Source organism: Mirounga angustirostris, unplaced genomic scaffold (assembly GCF_029215605.1).
Source record: "Mirounga angustirostris isolate CCGP_5_RB_7025 unplaced genomic scaffold, mMirAng1.0.hap1 SCAF_12, whole genome shotgun sequence".
Taxonomy (NCBI): Eukaryota; Metazoa; Chordata; class Mammalia; order Carnivora; family Phocidae; genus Mirounga; species Mirounga angustirostris.
Window position 1 is genome coordinate 69919606 of NW_026991720.1, and position 14222 is coordinate 69933827.

The 14222-nt window shown below is 37.6% G+C and overlaps 1 protein-coding gene across 1 annotated transcript in view; it reads left to right on the top strand.

Annotated features, from left to right (window-relative positions):
• The first annotated feature begins 11 nt into the window (after nucleotides 1–11).
• CALCR (calcitonin receptor) overlaps nucleotides 12–14222 on the top strand; it is a 64870-nt gene continuing 50659 nt past the window's right edge. Inside the window, 3 exon segments of the mRNA XM_054505292.2 lie at nucleotides 12–62; nucleotides 7818–7974; nucleotides 10300–10410. Coding sequence (XP_054361267.1) covers nucleotides 12–62; nucleotides 7818–7974; nucleotides 10300–10410 — 319 coding nt within the window.

Below are 14222 nucleotides of genomic sequence, written 5' to 3' on the forward strand. Positions count from 1 at the left end.
AAAAACCAAAAATGAAGTTCACACTCACACGCCGGTGCTTGGTACTCTTCATCTTTCTAAATGTAAGTAAAACATCATTTAAGCTATGTTAATCAAGAATGCTGAAATAGGGCGCCTGGGTGGCTCAGTTGGTTAAGCGACTGCCTCCGGCTCAGGTCATGATCCTGGAGTCCCGGGATCGAGTCCCGCATCGGGCTCCCTGCTCGGCGGGGAGTCTGCTTCTCCCTCTGACCCTCCCCCCTCTCATGTGCTCTCTCTCATTCTCGCTCTCTCAAATAAACAAATAAAATCTTTAAAAAAAAAAAAAAGAATGCTGAAATAGAGCGTACGATTGAATGGGCATTTGCAAGGGTAGACATCTTGCCAAAGCTAAGTTTCACCAGCCAAAAGTTCCTCAAAACTATTATTTTCTTGATATTTTGCTAATAGATCCCCACTCTGAAATTTCACAATTTAGATTACTGTTATAGTTCACTGAGAAATGTGAGCTTTGTTTACAAAAATTCAGCATTAACTTGAGACATCTCCACATTATCTTGGAATTTAACATGGAAGGTTAATAATGTTCTTGGGTAAAATGTTTTTGATGTTAGAAGGTGGATTTGAAACACAGTTTCTGGGCTCCTGTCGTTTTCAAACATCTGAACTCTTTCGGTCAGGTTATTGATTTTAAATGCGTCTCTCAAAAGAACTGACTAAGAATCTTAAGTCTTAACAGACCAATGTCACTCCATAACTCTTTCTCTAACCTTTTTTTTTTTAATTTTTTTATTCTTATGTTAATCCCCATACATTACAACATTAGTTTTAGATGAAGTGTTCCATGATTCATTGTTTGTGCACAACACCCAGTGCTCCATGCAGAATGTGCCCTCTTTAATACCCATCACCGGGCTAACCTATCCTCCCACCCCCCTCCCCTCTAGAACCCTCAGTTTGTTTCTCAGGTCCATAGTCTCTCATGGTTCATCTCTCCCTCCAATTCCCCCCGCCCATTTTTCCCTTCCTTCTCCTAATGTCCTCCATGTTATTCCTTATGTTCCAAAAATAAGTGAAACCATATGATAATTGACTTTCTCTGCTTGACTTATTTCACTTAGCATAATCTCCTCCAGTCCCATCCATATTGATGTAAAATTTGGGTATTCATCTTTTCTGATGGCTGAGCAATATTCCATTGTATATATGGACCACATCTTCTTTTTTTTTTATGATTTTTTTTTATTCTTATGTTAATCCCCATACATTACAACATTAGTTTTAGATGAAGTGTTCCATGATTCATTATTTGTGCATAACACCCAGTGCTCCATGCAGAATGTGCCCTCCTCAATACCCACCACCAGGCTAACCCATCCTCCCACCCCCCTCTCCTCTAGAACCCTCAGTTTGTTTTTCAGAGTCCATCGTCTCTCATGGTTCGTCTCCCCCTCCGATTTCCCCCGCTTCATTCTTCCCCTCCCGCTACCTTCTTCTTTCTCTAACCTTTTAAATCATGTCCAAGTTATATGATTTTATATTGTTTTATTCCTAAATGGTTAGCAAGTAGTCAGAAGTGCAATTATCTTAGAAAATACTACCAGGGCCTATCTATTTATTTGTTTTGATTTTGCTAACCCACCATCATATCAGCTTCCACAACACATGAAAGAGAGATGAGTAAATTTTACATAAATAAATTAGGAGTTGTCTTGATCCTTATCCTTTCTAGCACATCAGAACAACATTGGCCAATGAATCATAGAGGCAATAAAAGTAAGTCAGTACCTGATATTATTATATTCACCCAAACAAAACTTTCCCAGGGTTCCAGGATTTACATTGTTAATTCATGAGTAGTCATAGGCTTACAAGTTTGCATAAACTGTTTCTCTTAACATTATTCAGGGAAAAATATTACTAATATTCCAAAAATGTTCCTCTCATTTTTAAGGGAATTTTTATTTTGTAATGTTATACGTCAAATAAGTGGTTTATGGTTATGATTGTTAATGTAGCCCTCTTGTATCTACTTGGATATTGAGTATAGTTTATTATGTAATATTGTATTATTTTAATCTTTAGATAAAATACAGTATAATTTGCTAAAAGTAATCCAATATTTGGAAATGCAAGTAACTTCATGTCATTGTAAATATAATAAAAACACTTAAACAAGAATATTGTAGGAACTACTAGCATATTTTATTTTGTCTCTAAATGCTCAAGCCTTATATGAGATTCTATAGTGCAGAAATAGTGGTATATTCCATTCGTAATTGATATTGTTATCTTTAGAGCTTAAATTAAATTCTGTGTGATCAATTACATGTAAATATTTCTAAATAATTTTATTTCATAAACCATATAATTATATTAGACAGTGACAGAAGAACAGTTCTAAAGTAGTTACTAAGTTACTAAAGTAACTTACTAGATATGAATAAGACAGTTTGAGTACTACCAGAAAGACTACAGATCATTTCTGATGTGTTAAAAAACTAAAGTAGATCAATTCTATTGAAAACTTTTACCCAATATATCTTAAAATTCAGACATTAGAAGAATATCATATATTTGAGCCACGGGCAGAAATGTCTTCTGGTTTGTGGGCATCTCTTTGCTAGCAAACATACTGCACAGGACACTTTTTTTTTTTAAAGATTTTATTTATTTATTTGACAGAGAGAGACACAGCGAGAGAGGGAACACAAGCAGGGAGAGTGAGAGAGGGAGAAGCAGGCTTCCCCCTGAGCAGGAGCCCGATGCGGGGCTCGATCTCAGGACCCTGGGATCATGACCCGAGCCAAAGGGAGACGCTTAACAACCGAGCCACCCAGGCACCCCTGCACAGGACACTTGAGTGGCTTTGTGCTCTCTGCTGTGACAAACAGAAATTTGCTTCTCTACCCTATATTTGGATCATGTATTTGATTTGGAGAATTTTTCCATAAAAAAGTTTTGATAATTATCTGTTTCCTTCTAAAACATTCATTGTGTTCCACATGGATACTCTTCCAAGAAAATTAAATTTTTTTAAAAAATGATATTGATTTTAATTACTATAAAATATTACTTCTTAAATACATTAGTGTGAAAAACCACTACGAGTATATTTGTTGAATTCTATGAAATTGATTTCCAAATGCTCTTTAAAGTATCAGTTTGTCACCACATTCCATGAGTCTCAATTTACATTAAGCAAAACCACCCACTCACTTCCTCGCCCTTATCTGCAGTAATGCAATAGGCTTAGAACAGTGCTTGACACATAGTGAGCACTCAAAAATGTAGTGATGATGATGATAATTATAACAACAATGATGAGGACCTAGAAAAACTAGATTCTTCTGAGAAGCATTTTGTTGTTAACTAAGCTGTATTCCCTCATTTGCTTAGAATTTATCATCATGCAGCAGTTTTGTTGTTTATGTAATGCTTAAGTAGGAAGTACGTAGGACACCAACCATCTGATCCTACCTGGAAGAACCAGGGTTAACAGTCTACAAAGTTCTATTTTATCCATTGCTATTTTGAAAAGTATAAGTAACTGAAACATACAAATAATTCCAACATCTACATTGTCAATATTAAGGATGGGACATCAAAATCCTGTTGGTTATATCAATTTGTGGATTCTAGAATCATGTTCCTTTTAGAGTAGTTCTGTCTCTGGCAATCATTAAGAATATTTCCCGTCAACACTGTAGCGTGGGTTCCCACATTCATTAGGTTTAAACCATGGCAGAGATGGGCCATTTCTTAAAGGTCTACACAGAACAGTCCTGTAATTATTTTGTCTCTGTGCTTCTAGAAACCACCTGGATCCCAAAAGTAGGCTGGTTGTCTTACATCAAAGTAGGAATTGCTTGACTACATGACCATTCAAACCAGATTGCTTTCCACTGGACTCCATGATTAGTGTGCACGAAACCTAGAATGTAAGCCCCATGAGGGCAGGGACCTTACCAGTCTTGTTCACTGCTGAGTCTCCAGTACCTAGAACAGTACCTGGCATGTGGGAAGCAAAGTATCTATTACCCGAAAGAACCAGCGGTGTTTCAGCTGAGGACTACAGGTATTGGTGGCAGCTTGGTGGTCGTATGTGTGGCGCCATTTACTTGCACCTTTAGGAGTGACATCACATATACGGCGGCTAAACTGCTACATAGGACAACAATTAAGAGGTTGTTTTTTGTTTTGCTTTGGAAAAATCATGTTAAGATGGCTTGTATGCAAATCTTTGAACACCAATCTTTATCCACAAAAGCAGTGTGTCCTTAATAGCTCATCTCTATCCTCATGTGAGCATAAAATATTTATTTATGCCCCCAAATATATAATATAAACATAATACGATAAGTAAAATATGTTTAAGTCTTTCACATTGCTTGGTAGTCTTATCTAATCACTATGCTTCTATTTTGTCTCTATATTGCTGAAAACTACACTACCTCCTAGCCATTTTTATTGGTACAAAATCATCAGCAAAAAGTTTATATGTCCAATGAACTTTATGAAATTTTTATATGTATTATTGTCAAGCAGTAGTAATTCCATTGTTGGAATTATATATATATATATATATAAAATAGTTATCTGTCTATGCCCACATACATAGACAGAATGCCTCAATGTGTATGTTATTTTCAGAAGAAAATCACTGAAACATTCAGTTACCACTGGAAAAATTCCATCGTCAGTGCTCACACATGAACCAGACAAGGAGCGGACTCAGATCACTATGGCTCATCTACGACGGAAGTTCTAATTTCTCATTCCTTCAGTGTTGAAACAATCTCTATTGAACCAGGCTCCAAACCAAGTTCACTGGAGTTTGTTTCAATATTGCAAGAATGATAAGATTGATGCTACTATCGTCTACATGAACTACACCTGCTCTTTCAAATGGTCATATCTATACTGTTACTGATGTTAAAACTGCATTAAAACAAATAATGCTGTAATTGAAAAATACAAGCACAGGGTTTTCCTCTTGATATCCTTGCACATAATGCCTCCCCATGGCTTCCAGGAACATTTCTTAACTGGTTGCCCAGTCAATTTAAAGATAGAATTCAGAATATTACTTCTGGAAGGAATGCCAAACTTAAAATAGTCCCTAATATCTAAAATATAAATATTTATATATGACATCACATTCCATCTTCTAATTTGATTTGAATGTGGTGAGAAAATGGCCCATAAATAAATAATATATGAAATGGTAATTCTCGTGTCAATGAAAGATTCTAAGAATAGAGCCACAAAGAATCTAAAATAGATGCACAGTGTTAACCTATAATTAATATCTCTTATTGTGAGGACACAATGATCTATTAAAAACCATGGTTATGTGATGTCTAGTGAGATTATTAACACACACAAAGACACGTGCTTTCATACAAATGTAGGCTCATACAATCCAAAATGAAGCCTTAACATGAAATTGCTTCAAAATATGTATTTTTTACTCACAAACCACATTCCAATTCCTGAGGGAATATCTGAGCATTCAGTGATTGATGATTCTTTACCGTTCACAATTTCTGGTGTCAGAAAATATTTTATAATGTTGGTCTTTCTTGCTAGTCTGTAAGCTCCTGGAGGGCAGGATCTATGTGTGTTTTATTCAGCACTGTATCCTCAGTTTCTAGCATAATGCTTGACTTACTAGCAAATAATAACTATTTGCCAACTGATTGGTCTTGAAATGAGTAAGAAAGGGTCATATGACAACAGAATGATGTTCAACTACATGGGTAAAGGATTTGTACATTTTAAATAATTTCTGTCAGTACATTAATTTCTCTTTTCGTTGTCATACATCCAAGAGGCATTAAAATTAGAAATAATCCTAATATTCAAAGAGTAGTATCAGCCATCTTCACAGTGTCCATCTGGAATTATAAGTAGTAAGTATTCACCCTCTTCTGTTTGCAAGCAATTTCTACTTAGACGGCTTGCTGACACCTTCAAAACAAGTACAAAAGAGAACTTACCTTCTTCCCTCAGTAAGGTTTCCCTTTCCCAACTTCTCCCTTCTCAGGGCACTCCCATTTTTTCCATTATGTAGGTTAAAATATCAGAGCTGTTTGACTCCTAACTGTTCTCCTTTCCGTATATTCCAAATACATCTTTTTGTTATTTGAGAAAGTGCTGAGGGCTGTACTTCCCTGCTGCCTCCTGTGGTGATCTAGTCCCTGCCTTGGGCTTCCTGGCTCCCTCCCCAGCTCTGATCTGTGCACATCTGACGCCCACCACATGAATTTTACTAACACTCTCCTTTCGCAGCCTTCACTGATCAAAAACCTGCATGACATCTTTATTTTATTGTCATGTTGTAATAACATTAGCTAAAATGTATTGAGCCTTTCATTGCACCGCACACTTTGTATTCATTTTTTCAGGGCTCTGTGTTATCTGATCTTCCTTGACTCCATTTCTTACTAACCCCCAAAGATACTCCCCTCCAGGAAGGATGGTTTCCTAACAGTGACTCACACATGCCATTTCCTACCTCTAGGACTTAGACGCATTCCTTTCCTTCCATCCAGAAAGCCTTCCCTCTCCTCCCTGTGCAGGCATTCAAAGTCCAATTCCAGTTCTACCTTGTGTCTGTAGTCATCCCTGACTGATCTTGTTCCATGCCCTCTGTCTGTTCTGAATTGTTGTTGTATTATGCATTGCACAGTTTAGCTTTTAGCACCATGCTATCTTATAGGACAGGACACCCTGTCTACACAATGACATACGCTGGAAAACAGTGCAGTCCTACTATGAGTAGCCTGACGTATACAGTCCAACTTAATAAAAATGAGTTTGTTTTAGAGACTGTGAGGCATAGAGAAAAGTACATAACACTATTTCTGCCATCGATACATTTGGGGAAACTTTAATCTTAGAATAATTTAGACAGAATAAGGCCAAATAAAAAGTGTGTTTAACAGGTGTGATAGAAAGAGAGCAAGGAGTGTTCTAACTTCAGAAGAAGAAAAGTCAGTGCAGGCTGAAGCTTGCAGTCTTCTCTGAAAAAAGTCTCTACGCAGAACATGGATATAGAAAATCACGGATTCAGGCACCACCAAAAACATCATGGCCACAAAAGAGATTGAAATCTATGTAAACACAACTTAGGATGATGTGGTAGACGGTGATCATGACCAATGTCAGCCTGTACCAAAAATGCAGAAGCGCTAGGAGAAATATTTAAGATTTACATTGATTTTCAGCATTGAAAATAAATAACCCTGTGTAGGTCATCAGCTGATGAAGCCAATTTAAACATATTAAGGCCAATCATCCAATGCAGAATATCTCAGAAGAACAGATTTTGTTTGTTCTATGGAATAACTGGGGTGAAATTTTGTCAGTGTACATAATCTAAGCACAAATTTTTAAAAAGCTGAAATAATCTAATATAAAAGCTCATTTATTGCACTAACATATCTATTTTTAATAGCATGACTCATGATTATTAGAGGTTCCAAAGAAGGCAAAATTGATTTAATATTAGTATTTTTTTTTGGAAATCAGTTATTTGTTTTGTTTACTTCTAAACTTTACAGTGATAATAAAATTAAAACAATCTTATATGATAAAGAGGTACATGAGTTTGGGTGGGCACTATACATTTTCAGTAGTGAATGGGATGAATGCAAATATGAAATTTGTAGGTAGAATTTGTAGATGAAATATAAATATACTTTTTAGTTATGAAGAAAAACATCCTACATGGAGACCATTCGTAATTGTTGCTCATGAAGGAAAATGTTTTCAAACTTTTTGATTGTTTCATTTATCTCTGTATAAGTAACTGATTTTTCTTTTTAACACAGCACCCAACCCCGATTCTTCCTGCCACTTCAAATAACACCTATCCTCCCAATATGGAGTCCGAGCCATTTCTGTACGTCCTAGGACGAAAGAAAATGTCGGATGCACAATACAAATGCTATGACCGCATGCAGCAGTTACCCCCATACCAAGGAGAAGGTAAAAAGAAGGATGGGGGCGCCTGGGTGGCTCAGTTGGTTAAGCGACTGCCTTCGGCTCGGGTCATGATCCTGGAGTCCCAGGATCGAGTCCCGCATCGGGCTCTCTGCTCGGCAGGGAGTCTGCTTCTCCCTCTGACCCTCCCCCCCTCATGCTCTCTGTCTCTCATTCTCTCTCTCAAATAAATAAATAAAATCTTTAAAAAAAAAAAAGAAGGATGTATGCAAATATGTGTTTCAAATATCATAAAAGGCTTATTTCCTTCCGTGGATAAATATGTGTTGACTAATTTTAATATGCCAGCATTTTTAACAGTGGTTTTCAAATTATGGTATGTTTGTGTATTTCATGCTGGAGACATGTCTACTTTCTTTGCCTAAGTTCACCCAACTGGTTTTGGGCTAACAGCTGCACCTATGACAAAATTACTACAATAACTCAGTAGTCACACCTGGCAAAGAGGAACAATACAGGGCTAAGTGATGGAGAGGACCTGGAAAATGACAGGAAGGGAAGTGGAAAATAGAGGGCAGAGAATTAGCCTCAGGTGAATCCTGTCAAAACCCTGTCTTGCTTGGGTTAATTAGGCAGTATCTTCCCTTAACTGTCAATGGGTTGGCAACTCCTGCTATTCCTTCCTCTTTTCTACCCCCCGTTCCCAGAGGAATTAATACAAGCTCTCTCCTAGGCAGGCATTGTTTATCTATCACCTTCTCTAGAATGCTCTATGGGACTGTACAAATATTTTCAGGGCCAAGCACATTCTCTTAGCTATAGAAGGCTATGAGATGGCCAAACCTTACTACATCCATCCATTTCAGTTCTCTCCCCTGTCACCTAAAGCATTTGAAAAGTCCCAACAAGATCATGTACACCCTTGTATATTCTCAGATAACACTGCTTGGTAGGGTGGAATATCGTTTAAGTATATTCTGTTTCTACGCATGGTTTGCCTTCAAATTGTTAAAGTTTTAATTTCTAGTTCCTATTTTTAGCATTTTCCTTTAAACAAAACTCAAGACAATTAAAAGACAGATACATGTTATTCTTCCATCTGCAGTAGTTTCAGTGTTTTTTAAGAACCTGAAAAGTCATTAGATGCAGCTCTGCCCAAAGACAAACCATTCCTCTGAAGCAAATGAAACTATTTTCAGAGACCAAGTGAGAACAGCCTCCTTCACTTCAGTCTTAATCAGAGGTTGAACTTTCGTACTATGATCAGTATTTTAAGATTTCTTTTTTCTTTTCTTTTTCTTCTTTTAATCTTTTTTCTCTTTTCTATTCTATTCTTTTCTTTCTTCTCTCCTTTTTCTTTTTTCTTTCTTTTCTTTCTTTTTCTTTCTTTCTTTTCCTTTCTTCCTTCCTTCCTTCTTTCCTTCCTTTCTTAGAACTGACTTCAAAGCCTGAGGCTTATTCTTTTGAGTAGCTTTATAGAGGCAAATCTTCATGTTTTAGGGTAAATTTTGAAAGGAGGGAGAAACTACTTGGAGCCAATGCTGATAAATACATAAACTGCTCAAACTGAGCATTATTTTAGCCAATAATGAAGTGTGATTCTAAAATAATAAGACTAGTTTTATATGTAATCTATTAACTGTCTACAAATGCATCTCCAATAGGAATTTTGAACAATTGAATCTTAAACCCTTGGGTTAAGAATAGAATTATCCTAGGGACGCCTGGATGGCTCAGTCCATTAAGCATCTGATTCTTGATTTCTGCTCAGGTCATGATCTCAGGGTCGTGGGATTAAGCCCCGAGTCAGGCTCCGCACTCAGCAGGGGTTCTGCTTGAGGATTTTCTCTCTCCCTCTCCCTCTGCCCCCCCCCCCGCTTTTGTGGGTGTGTGTTCTCTCTCTCTCTCTCTCTCTCGCAAATAAATAAAATAATCTTAAAAAAAAAAAAAAGAATAGAGCCATCCAAGGCAACCTTTTTTAAGGTTAATGGTTAGTAGGCTGTATATGTTCTAAAGCTATATAGTTTTTTTCAAAGTAAGCCTCTTATCCAGGGGTGATATTGCATATATTTTCACAAGATTTCTTTGCAGCATTTCTGGAGATATTTTAAAGGAAAGATTTTGGAGGAAAGATTCCATACAGATGACATGTGTGTCTTTTGAAGAGCAAATGGAGAAAACCCTATAAAAATGTAAATTTGATTAAAATCTTTGTTTTGTTGCTGCGGCTGTTCTTTTTCATATTTCCATATGCATGTAGAGCGTTCCAGAATAACTATTAAATAGTTAGGTCCTATTGAACACTGTTAAATCCTGCTGATGATTCTGCAGCTTTTTCCAACTTTTTCCAATTTCTTTGTGAATCATCAGGTCCATATTGCAACCGCACATGGGATGGATGGCTGTGCTGGGATGATACACCAGCTGGCGTACTGTCCCATCAGTACTGCCCAGATTATTTTCCAGACTTTGATCCAACAGGTAAAATATTTCTTTTTATTTCATATTTTGCTATGAAGCTTTTAGAATTTTCATGATTCTGAAAAAAAAATCAGATATAAAAGATACCTATCTAATCATACTCTACATGTTTCAGCACTTTCTGAAGCATTTCCTTACTTGAAATATCACTGAGTTGTACAAATATTTCAAGCTCTCCTTATTTTTTAGGTCACGTTACTGGTCAGATGAGCACATTGGTCTTTAATTCTAAATGAAAGTTGAATTTTTATATATTTTAAATATTTAATATAAAATTTTAATAAAATTTTAAATTAATTTTTTTTAACTCTGTGAAGTTTTACTTAAATGTGGTTATCTTTCAGTTTTCAATTGTCGCACATTTGGTGGCTTATGCAAATACTTGATCTAGACTTTGGGTATACAGGACTGATAGAGCACACACAACGGAAATTTTATATAACACTGAAAGTTATATAAAACTGTCATGTGTAAGGGAAACTAAATCAGAAAATGGTAACTCTAGACACTTGCTAGATTTCTGTTCCAACAGTAGATTATTAATATATGTTCAGTAAATAAGACTAATGAAGTTACAATGAATGGATCATACTAACATCCAGCTCCATGCCCAGCACAACACAAGCAGTCAACAAATGTGTGTTAAGTAAGTAAGTGACACCAAATTCATTTTAGCTATAAAAGTAACATAGGAGTACTTCTCATTGAGTATCATTTTTTACTTTTTAAAACATTTTCATATATATTATCTAAATTTATATACTCACACAATATTTGACACAAAATTGCAAGTGAACAAAGTCTCCTGAGCTCTTACCTAACCCTCTCTTTATAAGTAAGTGCAACAGTCTTGGAAAAGCATTTGAGAAACAGTACTTCTAAATCCCCATACACACTTGCGCAGATTGAAGTACTTTTAGAACCTCCTAGGGAAGACATGTTTTTCCTTCAGGCCTCAATCTAGCCACACTGGTATAATTGGAAGTTGGATCAGGATGCATAGACAGGATAAAGGTCTGGGAGTACCAGCTACCAAGTGGAGTAAGTAAGAAGCAAGGGGGCTGATGGGATGTATCTCAGAAACATCAGCTATCCAAAAAGATTAGAGGTCTGGAATCCAAGATGCCCAGTGGCTAGTGGTCAGGAGCAATGCAAGGAATGTGTAAAGAGATAAAATTTGAGTTTGTATAACAGCCTCAGTCCAGAGACTAGATACATGGGGATCAGGGGATGGATTTGGATAGGTGTTAGTAGTGATTGATTCTCAATTTGGCTAAGAATCTTGGAAACTTAACAAAATCCTCATGCCTGGTACCACCCCAGACATTCTGAATTAGTTTGGAGTATAACCTGGGCACGAGGATCTTTTAAAGTTCTGCTTATGACAAAATGTGCAGCCAAGATGAAAATGTGTTAAATAATAAAGAAAGTCCAGATAAGAAAGTGGCAGATACCAGAAAAGCTCAACCAATACACTGAGTAGCTGCGGTGGTAGGAGGTGGAGGGCAGAATCAGATGAGACTGATACAATGGAGGAAGGTGGGTACCAGAGGGGTAAAAAGCAGTAGCCAGCCAGCTTCAGGGACTATAGGTGTTGGGTCCAGAAAAACTCTGTTCCAAGAAACTAGATAGAAAATCTGTCCCATTGAAATATTAACTGAGATTAAGAGACTGAAAAGGGACTATACATCTTAGTTATAAAAGAGGCACCTGGGTGGCTCAGTCAGCTAGGCGTCTGCCTTTGGCTTGGGTTGTGGTCCCAGGGTCCTGGGATCGAGCCCCGCATCGGGCTCCCTGCTTGGCGGGAAGCCTGCTTCTCCCTCTCCCAATCCCCCTGCTTGTGTTCCCTCTCTCGCTGTGTCTCTCTCTGCCAAATAAATAAATAAAATCTTAAAAAAATAAAAAAGAGACTCAGATGCTGAACCTAAGCTACAGGCACACCGCTTAAGCCCCAGTTAACAGGTGAGCTTTGTTCCTGAGAGTAGAGTGAGCCTGAGGCTGCAGAGCATGTTTAAGTTGCTCCAGATGTTGAACTGGCTGGCTGTGGGGCAGGGCTCCATGAAGCTGGTCCTTCCACCTCAAGCTCCAGACCTCGTCTGATGGGATGTGATATAACAGAACACAGTAATCCCTCCACACCTCACAGTGCTCATCTTTCTCTTTCCTTCAGTATCCTTTTGGAAGTGGTTCCATGGAAGAGAGTTAGAACATTCAGTCAGTGGAAGGGAATGCCAGGGTCCTGAAAGAAGGATCTTCATTGCATTATCTGGTCTTGACTAGAAATAGCATTTTGAAAAGAGGAATCAGTGTTTGTTTCATGCATAAGAGATGATGAAAAACAACCTTGCCTTTCAGATTTTTCCAAGAGTTGTTTGGTCAGAGTTTCTACCACATTTTGGGGTCAACCAGCCCATCTGTTTACCTTTGCTCACTGAGTATGAATGACAAGAGGTTACTTTGCATAGACCAAAAGTAAGAACATCAGTTAAGATAGAAAAACAATCATCAAATGGTAAAATCTAGGCAAGAAAGTTTCTGGAATCCAGATTAGAGCAGAGAAATCAGTCCATCCTCGTGTCAGTGTTTAAGAGATGCTTTGGTGCTTCCAACAAGGATGAGATCCAAAGTTCCACCCCAGTAAAACAGAGATAATGAAAATGAGATTACAGGGGACTACTTTAAAAACCAGTTTGGGCAGCCACTTCTGAAAATTTTCATTGTGCAAAGAGGAAGGTCTGAGTGTCCTGCCCTGCTCAGCACTACTTTCCTGTAAACTCTAACTCAGTGCTGTGTGATGATCATCTTTCTGGCTTTTATTGACTCTTCCCAATAAATGATGCTTCATTCATCTGGACTTGACAACTACATTAGAGATAACTTGATTGGCATAAAGAGCTTTTCTACAATAGAGGCTACAAGGCCATTCCAGAGCAGCAATGGGCTCTTGCCAAAGTGGCTGTAATTATTGACTAAAAGTCAAGGTTTTGGTCAGCAAAACAGGGATTTCCAGGCATAGATCCATCTTATCAGCCTTGTTTTTAGAAAGAACCTTCTCAAGTGGGGGACAAATCCACTTCAAAAGAAAAGCACATCTTAAAAATATCTATATTCAACAAACTTAAATTCGTTGGGATTTTACCATTGACCCAGTGCTATATTTTAATGATAAAACAGTTTAATGAAATGACAGAGATTTCATTTTAGACGAAGTGTTTGGTAAAAGACAGGTCATGATAGAGTGAATAACAGCATTGAAATTCAAAAGAGGCTGGTAGCCTGTAGGAATATGATAGAATGTAAAAAGCACATTTAACAAGGATGTACTTAAGGCCCTGCCCTTAATGTCAAACAATCAACATCAATGGCACAGAGCCAAGAAGGTCAACATATGGTTTAGGACCATGATTCTCAACCCTGATAGCCTTTGGAATTGGTGAGCTTTTTTAAAATGTTGATGCCTGGTTACCTCTTCAGATAAGCAAATTTGAATCTCTGGGGTTCAGGCCTCAGAATTTGTAAAAAGCTCCCCCATGTGGATCTGGAGTGAAATAAGCATGCTGTCCTCTTCATGGGGCAGTCCGAACTTAGAATATTTCAGAGGGAAATACCAAAATGGAGCACATGCAGAGTGGCTCTAGGTTGTGAAGGGACACCAAGCTGTGTAGTGTGAGTAAATGGGGATGTCTGGTTTGGAAAAGGAAGTTAGACCTATCCTTTCTTCGAATTTTGAAAGATTTGCCAGGTGAAGGAGGACAAGTTCTTATAGCCGCAATGGGTGGGTAGAACCAGGAAATGCCTAGACCCAGACTTCA